This window comes from Pocillopora damicornis, chromosome 13, assembly GCF_964200805.1.
Source record: "Pocillopora damicornis chromosome 13, jaPocDami1.2, whole genome shotgun sequence".
NCBI lineage: Eukaryota > Metazoa > Cnidaria > Anthozoa > Scleractinia > Pocilloporidae > Pocillopora > Pocillopora damicornis.
In genome coordinates this window covers 2,397,272-2,410,000 of record NC_142682.1, presented here as the reverse complement: position 1 = coordinate 2,410,000, position 12,729 = coordinate 2,397,272, and the positions used below count along the sequence as shown (strand labels likewise).

At 37.9% G+C, this 12,729-nt stretch overlaps 1 protein-coding gene and 1 long non-coding RNA gene across 3 annotated transcripts; one reads left to right on the top strand and one right to left on the bottom strand.

The window, feature by feature from the left end:
- Window positions 1-1,896: 1,896 nt before the first annotated feature.
- Window positions 1,897-12,382, bottom strand: LOC113684185 (carbohydrate sulfotransferase 11). Of its 2 annotated transcripts, none has more exons than XM_027201522.2 (3): window positions 12,242-12,382; window positions 5,585-5,622; window positions 1,897-3,982 (listed from the first exon to the last, which is right to left on the bottom strand). In XM_027201522.2, the coding sequence occupies exons 1-3, from the start codon at window positions 12,378-12,380 to the stop codon at window positions 3,158-3,160; spliced, it is 1,002 nt and encodes a 333-aa protein (XP_027057323.2). In that variant the 5' UTR covers window positions 12,381-12,382; the 3' UTR covers window positions 1,897-3,157. The 2 variants fall into 2 exon arrangements, with proteins under 2 accessions (XP_027057323.2, XP_027057322.2); XM_027201521.2 differs by lacking the exon at window positions 12,242-12,382 and adding an exon at window positions 6,859-7,071.
- LOC149034984 (uncharacterized) lies at window positions 7,948-9,310 on the top strand. Its single transcript, XR_016182332.1, has 2 exons — window positions 7,948-8,076; window positions 8,152-9,310. It is a non-coding gene; the product is annotated as an uncharacterized LOC149034984 (long non-coding RNA).
- Window positions 12,383-12,729: the final 347 nt, after the last annotated feature.

Here is a 12,729-nt window from a genome sequence, read left to right as displayed (position 1 = left end):
TTCACAGAGTAAAACTGTCAATTTTTGTTTAGATGTATCCGAACGGAAAAAAGGACTACTGTGGGAGGTATTCTACAATTTCCGAACGGATTTTCCACAAAAGTGTCCGTTCCATTTGACTTTCAACCTGAATCTCCGGATTTTTTGCTAAATCGCAAGCACCTTTTCCTGAAAATTCATTCAGAAATTGTAGGCTTCCTCCTGAGGTAGTCCTCTTTTTCAGTTCCGAACGGAATAGCGGAAATTTCCTTACCATTTGCCGAATTTTCCAGTTTCCAGTCTCTCATTAGCCGAAAACATCTCGTTCGGCTGGTTTGCTGATTTTAGAAAAACTGTTACCATTATTGACCAGTCATCCCAACCGGATTATTCTGCATATGATTATTTAAGCACCCCTAATTTCCTCAAAACTAGAAGTCAAAACATGCTTCTCCCATAAGCTTTTCTCGTCTGCACCTTGGGAATCTACGGAATCTTTACTCGACATTTATCATTATAACATGACCAAATGTATTTAATTCACTGTAAAGCTAATCCATACCGCATCAACGGTTTTTTGACTGAAATCCCACACAAGCACGCATTGCGGACCAATAGACCACAAAATATCTGTGTGAGGTCAGATAAATTAGGTTTTTTTTTCTGTCTTTCTGTGATATTTTCGTTCTTTTGAAAGTTATGCTCTTTAGAGTAAAAAGTTAGTGTGCATCTATGGCTTTTTTCATTTAAATGGTCTTCGTTCACCAGAGCTTGTGCTTAGGAAAAGATGATTTATAAAAATTAACTGCGCATTGTGTTTGCTTTTCCCGTTTCTCCAAAATTTTAACTTTTGGATAGGCACACGTTACATACAGGTGGCAAAGGGTTAAGTTGGGGGAGTGAAGATTCGTAAACGGTATTCGTGAGTTCGTGTGTTTGGTGTTAATCAACAACACGCACAGGTGATCAGAACGGCTTCACCAGACCCAAACCATTTGGAGAGGATTTGGCCGTATAAATGTCGAATGAACCAATCAGAAGGCGGGAACACTATACGTCCAAGGTAAAGGGAGAGATATTTTTCACGATCACATGAGGAACCGTTAGCCCTGTAGTTAGTACCCGCATCGGCCCTTGGCTCTTTTTGGTCATGATTAATGACCTCGCTATCTCGAGCAACCCCCTTTCTGGTATGTGGAAATTTGCCCACGATACCACGGTTTCAGAAATTGTTCCCAAGTCCAGTGCAACAAAGATACAAGACACAGTGGATCTTGTCCTTCAAATTGAAGGACATGATCAAAAAATTGATCATTAATTCAAACTGACATGATCAAAAAATGATCATAAATTCAAACTGAACTCGTTGAAGTGCAAGGAACTCCGCATAAACTTTCGAAGGAAACCAAACGAGGTGCATTACCACGTAGATAATGTTACTGTGAAAGCGTCTCAGCGAATCTATTTGCCAAGCAACTTAAGCGCGCTGGCATTGACTACACATCTACAATTCACTTCTACTGCGCATGTATTCGTTCTGTCTTAGAAAATGCCCCTCAAGCTTTCCATTCTAGCTAACCAGTCTACTTGTCTGATTAAATCGAGAGGGTTCAGAAGCGAGTTTTAGGGATCATTCCATTCTTATCCAGAGGCATCGTATAAAAAACCGCCAGAAGATGCAAATCTGAAAACACTCTTTGATAGGCGAGAAGAGTTATGCGTAAGTCTACTCAATCAGATCAAAGAGAGTAATGGCAAGCATAAACTAGCTGACCTGCTACCTGCGCGCAATGACGCCTCTCAGTACAACCTAAGGAATAAGCGAATGTTTGCTATGCCCGGTATCAAAATCAAAAGGTTCGAAATTCCTTCATAATGCATTATACAGCAAAAGAGCAAATGTAAATCTAAGTAGGGTTATTGTTAATAATTTTTTTAATTTTTTATGTTTAGAATTTATTATTATACGATTTATATCTTTCGTAATATATGCTTTTCAAATTATTATAAATTACGTACATTGTGCAAGTAATTCAATTACTAGCTGCTAGTTGTGATTTTAATAAAAATAATAAACATTTCTTTCTTGATTCCATTCGACTACTTCAAAATGAACTCAAATGTCGCCAAAAAAAAAAACACCAGCCGCCTTATGGTGATTGCTAAGAGAAAAAAAGTTAACCACCAATTTTGTTAAACTCTCCTTAAATGTTTCCTACCAACGTTTGTTTCGTAAAATACAATTTAAAAAATAGGTCACCAAGCATATTTAAAAGATATGGGGGCCAAGCTTATCGCACTTAAGCCCGTACTGGCGCTAATCAGGCGAATCCTTTCATCTGTTCGCGGTACAATTTGAGGTAGCTGGAAACAAGCTTTTAAAAGCCACACTTGAAAAAAACTTGATAGGTAGAAAGTCTCGAGCGTATGGAACAATTTGATATATAATTTGTGAAACAATCACGCGGTTTTTAGCGACATCGACTCAAAACATTCCTCGAGTCGTTGCTTTCAGGGTTATAATTTGCATCCTCAAGTAACGGGCTGCCCTGTACGCTTTTAGCTATATCTTTTTCCCCCTCGATGCATTTTTTTAATTTCTCCAATTTGAAGGGTATAATTTACACACAAAACTTATGAAAAAGACCAAAGAAAAAAGAAACCACTATGCTAAAGACCATATCACAAGGAGGGTCACTGGTTCTTTAGTATATTTACTGCTTTGTGTAACCCTCGTTAGATAAAGTAATTATTATTATTATTATTATTATTATTATTATTATTATTATAAGGAGCCGCCACAAATAAACTCTCTGAAGCGCGGGAAAACATCATTGACGAAGACTCTTTGGTTTCAGTTTTGCATCTGATTGGTTGAGAGAGTGGCGAGTTTTCTTAAACCAACGGAGAATTAAATTGGAGACAACTGCTCTAATTTACTGAAATCGCAATAAGAAATGAGATGATAAAATTAGTTACTTCTATCTGCGACGTGTCTCAAAGGTGAGTGAGCTTACCGGTTTCATCAAATTCCTATCAAGTTTGTGTTGGTTAAAATTTTAGTGTCTGGCAATGTTAACAAACATTGTCTACAGCTGTGATAGCTGTACGCCATTTTAAACAGCAATCCTTTTTCGTGCTGTGGTTTGCCTCCCCTTTTCCTTCTTGCTGAAGAAATTCAGGGATTCACTATTTCTTGATAACTGGGCTTTTTGAATCCAAAAATGTCATAGTCTTTTGCGTATATATTCTGCAGTCGTGTGAATTCTTCTTGTGATATTCCTGAATAGAAAGTCTTCATCTTCGTTTGTGATCCTTGTCCTTCGGGTGCAGCTTCGATATTTGGGAATGTAACCTCTTCATCAGCTCCCATCAACATAAGAGCGAGGTCAGCATCTGCTTTGATATTATCATAAAAGCCAACGAAGTCATAATTTATATCACACGGAGCGCATAAATTATGCTGACGATCCCAGTGTTCATCATGAGAGCTAACAGGCGTAGTAATCGCGAAATTTGCGAATTCCTTAAATGTGGGATAATGTGGAGTTAACCCTGTAGAGTTCTTCCGCATCCTCTTGATGATGTTTAGGCCGGTGCTGTAGTAAAATCCCCTTCTAGGGGGATCAACGGGTGCAAATTTACTCCGGTAGGCTGACAGAAATCGCTCCATAGGTTCGCGAACAAATGCAATCTTTTTGTATGTTTTTAACATATGATTTACTACTGTAGCGTTTGAATAATGTCTCAAAAAGCGTAACTTTCCTGAATCATGCGAAGTTTCGTGGGAGATATCTTCCGACGAGTTGAAATGTCCATCTAAAACGTGAAAAATTCGTTTCCAGTTGCTACATGCTACTTTAGGAACGAAACAGAAGAGTGTTTTGTAACGCTCGGACACGATAAGGTGATGTTTGACGACATATTGAATAGGTTTTCTTCTACCTTGCTTGGTACAAGCAGAAGAATTCCAAGGCCGATATCTTTCCTCTAAAAGTCTGGTCTGAAAAAAGCGAAATTAAAAATGATTTAAGTTGATGAACATTCTCAACAAGGATGGAACATTTAAGGCTATAAATGGCTAAAACAGGGATTCGTCACGAATCGATTCGTGAGTACTGCTTTCAAAACAAGTCTTTGTGTCCCAATTTGTCACTGCAATCATCGCATTTGTGCGACTTGCTTCGGGGACAAAATTATGTGTCAGGGATAACTGTATGATACCTAAAGACACCAAGGGAACGTATAAACATGGTCATATTTTTGATTCCATAGAGAGAGACTGAGAAGGAAGGAACCAAAATTATTCTTTCGAACTATTTTTTAAGGTGAATATGAACAATTCTCAAATTCGGCACCCACGCTGCGGGAGTTGCGCGTGATATACAGCTACTGCACCATTATTAGTTACATGTAATGTAAATCCAAACTTTCTGGCCAATTTTTTTGGTATATTCAACTGACACTATTGTAAGTTTTGGTTAAAATGTTACTAAGCTTTAGAAATAAATTTTACAGTTTAACATTTAAATACCACTAACTAAAACAAAGAGAGAATATATCGTTCCATTTGCCACTCCACGTAGCTAGAGAATTGGTTGTAAGTGTGGTAAGAAATGGTTGACATTTTCATCTGCTCGTACCCGCAAGTCTCTAAAATTTGGGATCTTGAGCGGGCAGTTTTTGCAGAACGATTGCAGTTTCAAGAACACGAAGGGCGAGTAATAAAAAAAACCCTAGTTTCCCCTAAGGATTTTAAACCTCCTTCTTTAACGAAATTGTGGTTGGAGGCTTTCCCAACCAGCAAAAGGAAAGTCAGTCGTTGGCCATCTGAGCAAGGTGACGGTAGATTTATGTGTGACTTGCGTTCTGTGTACTACTGGGAAAGACTCTCTGTTTGGAACAAATTTTTAATTATGTTTTCGACAAAACTGCTCTTCAAGACATGAGCCCAGTGTGAAAAAGGTAAGTCGTGCAGAAAATGGCCTTTCTCTTCTCTCGGGGAATGACCCTTGTCTCTAATCCTAAGCCATTAATCTGTTAAGGATAAGTTTCGTTCACTTTTTCCTTTGTCTATTTTTGTCTTGGACATGTGTTTTAATGATTGCGGGATTTCAGCGAGGTTAAGTATAGTTTTATTTCAGTTAGGAAAAACATTTTATTCCAGAACAGTCTTTTCTCTCGGCAAAGGGTTTTTGAATTGTTGTACTTCAGTAAAACAGGTTTATAGAGTTACTTTGGATTGAAAATGAGCGCAAATGAAACCGAAAAGTTGAAAATTGGTCGCATTCGATTTGTGTGAAAATACTGAGAGACATAAATCCGAAAGTTAGCACTCCTTTAAGATTATATTGTTTTAAGTACAATTGATAACTTTAAAAATCACAATTTTTTTTTTCAAAGTAATGATATTCTGCGGGAGAGCGTAATGAATTCCAAAACCAAAGGTTTGAAAATAGATATGGATTTTATAGACCAGCAGGTCTGCTTCGGGTGTAAAAATGACATGTTTTGATCGAGAATGGGACCAGATTCATCCTCATAGCAAGAATTTTGACGAGTAGAAAATTTACCCCCACTCGCTGAATTTCAATTAACTACTTACCAGTGCCTCTCTTTTCATCTGTTTGATATTCTGGGAATCTGTTAAAATTCAATTGAAATTTATTAGAAATCTAGGTGTTGATAAAGGGAGTTTGCAAAATGCAACCGTTCTACTATCACCTCAAAAAAAAAAATAAATGATCGAAATTATAACGAATTATTAAACAGTCGCGTTAACGTTAAGCTAAGGGTTGTTTTGACGTACGTCAGAGCAAAGTCGTACTTCAACCGTATCTTCCTCTTGCATGTCTACTCTAGATTTCAAATTTAATTTAAGAAGCGTTATTTTGTTGATGATAAAGTTTTGTCTATGCAGTTAAAAGGAAATTACAGTTTTAATTTGCTGTCTCGGTAGTTTCAAACGCGCAGCTCAAAAAATAAAAAGTGATGGAATTTCAGTTCAAACAAAAACAATATCAACAACGACAACTCAACGTTTGCTTTAATATTGTGACAACAAAAAACGCTAACGAAGACGTTTAACTTTCTAACATATACATGAAGTGACTGACTCGCCATCTAAATATTAAAAGGGACAATAACACTGTTTTAACGAGATCAACTAATAACCCTAACCAAGACAGAAGCATAAATTCGTAATTGGTCAAAATATATATTTACGATGTGCGCTGAGAATGCAACCAATATTCAGTCGTGCAGCAGTCTAAGCAAGCACTTCAGTCGAAAAAGTGTTTTAAGAAATGGTTCACATTTTCATCTGCTCGCACCCACAAGCCTTAAAAATTTGGGATCTTGAGCGAGCAGTTTTTCAGAGCGATTGCAGTTCCAAGCACACGAAAAGTATGGTCGAGAAACAAGATTGCCAGGCGTTTGAAATATGAATAAATTTCTCTACACTTTCGCTTATCGGAGAGAGAGCTTTCACTCTATCGGTAATAGAAAACAGGGCAAAGAGTTAATAGAATACGGGGCCATTTTTTACAAGTGTCCCTGAAATGGCTTTAAAGCCCGTCTGTGAAAGTCGAGTGTTTCAGGCTTACTACATAATGTCAAAACAATACAAGTGCAATCAAACAAATTAGCGGAGAATTGAAAGCGAGATAATTATCTTGATAGCGTTGAATAACGAGAAAGTTCTTTACTATGGATGGTTGTCACTTTAGGCACTGAAATTGACTTAGTCAAAAAAATGGGCGAAAGTACTGATTCATTTTTCGTTTCGTTGGGAGGCATTGTCGGTTCGTCAGGTCGGCAGTGGACAAGACCACTGGGTGTGGTGCGAGTTAAACAGAAACAAATGTTATGGTAACTTACCGTTAACACTTCGATTTGTTTCAAAAATTACTGAATAAAATGCCCCTGCAAGGACATGCACCATCAGAATGACGAATGTAAGTTTTGCGAAGTTCCTTAACGAACAACGCATTTTGGAATTATGTACGTACTTCTGCAACCTGTCTTTGATTTAATAAGAAAGGTTCCTTCTCAATCAATGCACAACTCTATCGGTGGAATGGCACTTAGTATTGATCAAGGTCATGCCTTCGATATATCTTTAAGTGCTCTCTGGCTCACTCACGTTTCAGGGGAAGAAATGGCTTATGTGGGTCCTACCCAATCAGAGAGCAGTATTTTGGAGGCATTTCAGGTAGCCCAATCATTATATAAACCAGTCAGGAAGCCGCACTTGTTCCATGTGATCGCCTGGAGAAAACATGGCGGTTGTTAAGGCACATAGCAGTTTCGAAGGGAAAACGAGATAAAACACGCATCAATAGAAATTTCACCAGGAAATCAAATTTCTGAATGCTCTAAAGACTCAGTAAATTTTCAGTACAATCAAATTGACAGAATGGCCAGGCACCTTTTCGAGACTTTGTGATGAGTACGTGCAAGTCTGTCGAAGGATAGCAAGATATTTGGCACTGAAACCGCCCAAACAATACAAATGTATTAAGTCACTGAAGAATACTTAGTGTATCTGACCATTCCCATGTAAGTACATGGTAAAGTGCTCACCAACACATTCATTTTTTAACTACTTATGCAACATCGCGGTCTCTTCAACAATTGCACAAGTGCTACCGTCGCTTTCGAGAGCGCGAATGGTGAACACAACCCGAAATAAGCGGCACAAATTAGCAAACCACATGTCAATTATTTTAGAAATTTAACTCGACGGTCACCTTGCCATACTTAATATAGAGATCATACCTGGATATTGCTTCTTGTTGTAAACTGTTTGGCGAATGGCATGGGATCATATTGGATAATATTGTAGTGGGGGTCACTTTGCTTACCGAGTGACGCAACTTAAAAGATGAAATGGCCATGTAAGGAATTATGACAGTAGCGATCCATTCCTATCTATCGATCCATATCCTATCTATCGATCTATATCACTTGCGAGTCCGGGTCATTTTTGGAACTCTACACTTCATCATGATGACATTTATCCACGATCGGCAAACAAAACTTTTTCCTACTTGCGCAAACATTTTGTGGCATTGCATTTTTTGCGGTCAATCAGCGGTCAGTATCTAACGCACTGCTGTCGTGACTTTTCATACTCATCTGTTATTCATTTTACAAAGAATCTATCCGTAGAAAGTTCCAGCTAATGCAGACCCACAAGACTGGAAAATCGAGAGATATCACGAAAGTTACCGGAATTAAGAAAAGAATTACGATGGCGATCTGGCCATGCAAAAAGTTGCAAAAGTAGCGGCCCAGCCTTGGGGATCACTTACAATTCCAGGATCACTTGCAGTCCCGCAATTATTTGATAAGTGAACACTTCGTTATCGTACCATTTATCCACGATCAACAACCAGAACTGATTTACCTTTTAAAAGAAAGCTACTGTTGGAGGAATTTTGGTTCTTGTGCCAGTCAGTCATTTCCGGACTCATGATACGGAAGCCATTCCTCAACAGCGCTGTCGTGTACCTACGTGTACTGCACTTACTAGAGAACAAATATCGCGCGAAAAGAGTACACATTACTTGCAATATTGTACGTTTATTTGGTCACTTTGTTATTTTGTACTGTAAAAATGCCTGTTTAACCAGTCAGCTGCGCGCGCTACGCTTCTTTATCCGCTTTGCTTTTCCCCGCTCATGAGAAATCATGAGCAGAAATATATAGCAGAAAAAAAGCAGTTGGATAATACATATCTTATTAGACGTTTTGCTGTGTAGTATCGCTGAGTATTTTAAATTGTTGTTTGTATTTTGACTCGTCATACGGGCTCGTCAAAATACGGCACAATTCGTTAAAACACACATGTTGTTCGCCAGCCGGTAAGTCCGTATTGGGAAAAACTTTGCCCGAGGTCTTGAAAGAGGGCAAAGTTTTCCCTTTACAGATCGACCTTGGCTGGTGAATAACATTTTTAATATGTTTTTAAACTCAACAAAATTCTTTTCAAAATAACCCGAATGATTTAGGGCTGTAATTACGGCAAGATCTTTCATAAACTTAACAAATATTAAGCGAGTAATTTAAGCTATAAGTAGGTAAAATAGTGGTGATGCAAGTTAAAGAGAGGCTTCACCGAAACATTTTCATTTGCTTAAGGATAAAGGTGATTTAAAAGGCTTCCAAACGAACTTTGAAACATTATTTTTACAAGTATCTGTCACAATCTGACACCTGTCAATTAGAGAGCGCGTAAGATAAAAAAGCGCATAAGATAAAAAAGCGCATGTGCACCTTTAAATCCTAAATCTGGTATTTCCTCTATTAAAACTAAATTCGAATAAGACACTTCAACTAGACACAAGGGGATTTAATGCGGCTTTTTCTCGTTGAATTCCCTTAGTTTCTGCTGTCCAGTTAACGGTACAAATGTCCACATTGAACGGACCTAGAAAGACCCATCGAAAGCGTATTTGTAGTACACTCTCACTACGAACAAATTGTCTGAGAGAATTAAAATATCAGCTGGAAACCACTCCACTTCGCGTCGTGGTTTCCTACGCTTATCTCGTGTTCTCCCAACCTCCCGCGTGTTTACATCAGGTTATGTAAACACGGAAACCATTTTACATTTCTTCACTGTCAACCGAAGTAATTTAAGAGAGAGAAAAGAGAGGACTAATAAGTTATTTATCGGCTTTAAGTAGTAACCGACGTCTTTGCTTAAAAATACTACCCAGTCGGAAAAACGAGATAAATTGTGAAAAATGGCAGCGAAATGGCAGAAAGCTTCTCAGGTCTCTCTCAAAGAATAAGTTCTGCCTTCTTGGATGTACACATTATGTTTCTTCCGTTTTGTTGTGTCTATTCGCTTCATTTGTCACAATTTTTTTTGGTCTAAGGAAACAGAGAATAATACACGGGCGCGCATCGATATGGGATTTCTCTTCTTGTATTTAACTCGACATCTCACAGGTGAGCACAACAAATGAGTGAGATATTGAGCTAAACACGGGGAGAGAAATTTCATAACTACAAGCAACCAATCACTATTATTTTGTTTATTATGTACACAATAGGCCTTTGCTGAAAAGAAAAGGAAAGCCGACTTTATTAAGACACGAAACGAATAAGGATTCACAATCCGCCAAAAAAAGTCGTAAAGTGCGAAGGCAACAAGGCTCAAGATGAAAAAATGCGTTGAATCATTACAAAAAAAAATGGGCGTAACTTATAATTCACAAATTCTTAGTTATAGACTTTTCCGTACCTCAGAAGAAATTTGCTCAAATACACGGCCAAAGTCGACCGGCGCCAAATCTTCCGGTTGCTGATTTTAGCTCAGCCACGAGAAATATTCTAACCAAAGCCAAGTAACTTTTCGTATTTTGGTTTTTTCCACTTCTAGGAAATTTTGAACGTCAGTGTCTGTAAGCTATACAAACTTTCAGTATTGTTAGCGGCCATAATTCAAGAAAAATTTCAACAAACAACCTTAGATTGAGGATGTTGAATGATTTGCCATTAATTCATTGATTAACCTGACAGAGTGGCGCGAACACACGTAAAAAATTATCGTAATTTTACACGTTTGCTCTTATGACTTTTATCAAGGCTAGAAATCCATGAAAAACACCGCAGTTTACATCACAAGAATATATATCACTTGTTACTTATCAAGAGTTTAATTACCTAGGAATTCGCAACTGAAAATACGTCAACATGTATTGTTTACTAACAGCTAAATTTTAATTCACTGATTAACCTGACAGAGTGGCGCGAACACGCGTAAAAAATTATCGTTATTTTACACGTTTGCTCTTATGACTTTTATCAGGACTGGAAATCTATGAAAAATACTGCAATTTACATCACAAGAATATATATCACTTGTTACTTATCAAGAGTTTAATTCGCAACTGAAAATACATCAATATGTGATGTTTACTAAGCTGAATAAAACTAAGCCTCACAATAATAATAGTTTTTTTAGTTAATAGTTTTTGAGATGGTCCGGCTGTATTTACAAATTTAGTGGAAATTAAGGATTTATTCATTAAGGTTGAGATTAGCCACATTGTTCCAACTCCGTTGGTAAAAACTAAGCCTCACAATAATAATAGTTTTTTTGGGAAATAGTTTTTGAGACGGTCCGGCTGTATTTACAAATTTAGTGGAAATTAACGATTTATTCATTAAAGTTGAGATTAGCCGCATTGTTCTAACTCCGTTGGTACCATCTCACTAAGAGACAGTTATAAAATTTTGAGTTCCCCCAAATAGCAATTGAAGACATCCATCATGGTTGTTAAAGCGGTCCTTTTGCCTTTAATTTGGTATTTATCTTAAAGACAATTAGCTTTGAGCTTCACACAAAAGTCGTTAAAATCACACTTAGCGATCAACAAACGTTCCCTTTGCTTTTGTCTACTTTTTCGTTTATCGCACTTTGTAATAGGCATTGCACAATACAGTGCTGTCGGACCTTGTTATACCTGTCGCATTTTGTAATATAATTGTCGCCTGGCGCACTTAGTAAGTATAGGAAATCGTATGAACCCGCTCGTGCATTTCGTGATTTATGGGTACGAGTGACCATAAATCACGAAATGCACGAGCAGGTTCATACGATTTTTTATTTATTATATTCTCGACAAAATTACTCCATCGCGCTACTCTGCACGCCTTACGTACTACAAAAAACACTTCAATGGGTTTCAAAATGCTCACATGTTTTATTTGAACCAATCAAAAATGTAATGTTGTGACAGGTAAATCAAGCGTGAAGTTCTTGAAGACAAAGCAAACCGGCTGTCAGCCATTTCTTATAATTTGTTGTTCAAATTTGGCGCTTCCCCGGTGATTCCATGGCAACTTCTCCGTATTGCACTCTATAACCTCTATTGCACTCTATAACCTATTTATGCATTCATCATTGACCAATCAGAAACGCGATATTTTGTTGAGTATATAATAATAAAACTTATCCTACTTTGTAATAAAAAAGCTGTAGCACCTTGTAATAACAGACCATTACACTTGGTAAGCCAATTTATAAAGTGAAAGGGAAGCAGAACTGCGTAAATTCCCAAACGGCTGTTGTGTTAGTCATTCATAAAACTGAAACAACGTGACGTTGGTTCAGTTTTACAAATGACTTTGATGGGGAACGCTAGACTACAATTGACCAATAAACTCGCGTGGTGCTGTAGGTGTTTTCCAGTGTCAAGCGGTACTATTAAGGTAGAAGCAATTCTACTAAAAATTATTTCCTTACCGATATCCTCCTGGTTCAGTTTTCTTAATAGCCGCAGCATTTTTGGCATCAACATCACTGCATAGAATGCACCAGCAATTACCAACCCTATCAAAAGGATTCTTCTGAGTTTTACGATAGCCCTTATTGGAAAACTCATCACTTAACTCGATATTCTTGCAACCTCTCTTTGTTTCGATGGAAGGGGTCTTCCCAGTTGATATTAACGCACACTTAAGCTGACGCCGCGGGAGGGAAGATTCGTAAATGGTAATTGTGAGTTCGTGTGTTTCGTGTCAGCAACACACACCGGTGATCAGAACCTTTGATCAGCAAAGTGCGATACTTCACCGGAACCAAACCACTCAGAGGGGATCTGAGCATATAAATGGCGAATGAACCAATCAGATGGCGGGACCGCTATACGTCCAAGACAAGGGGAGAGATATTTTCCACGATCACGTGAGGAACCGTTAGCTTTAGCAACTTAAGAGTAAACCTCGATGGTT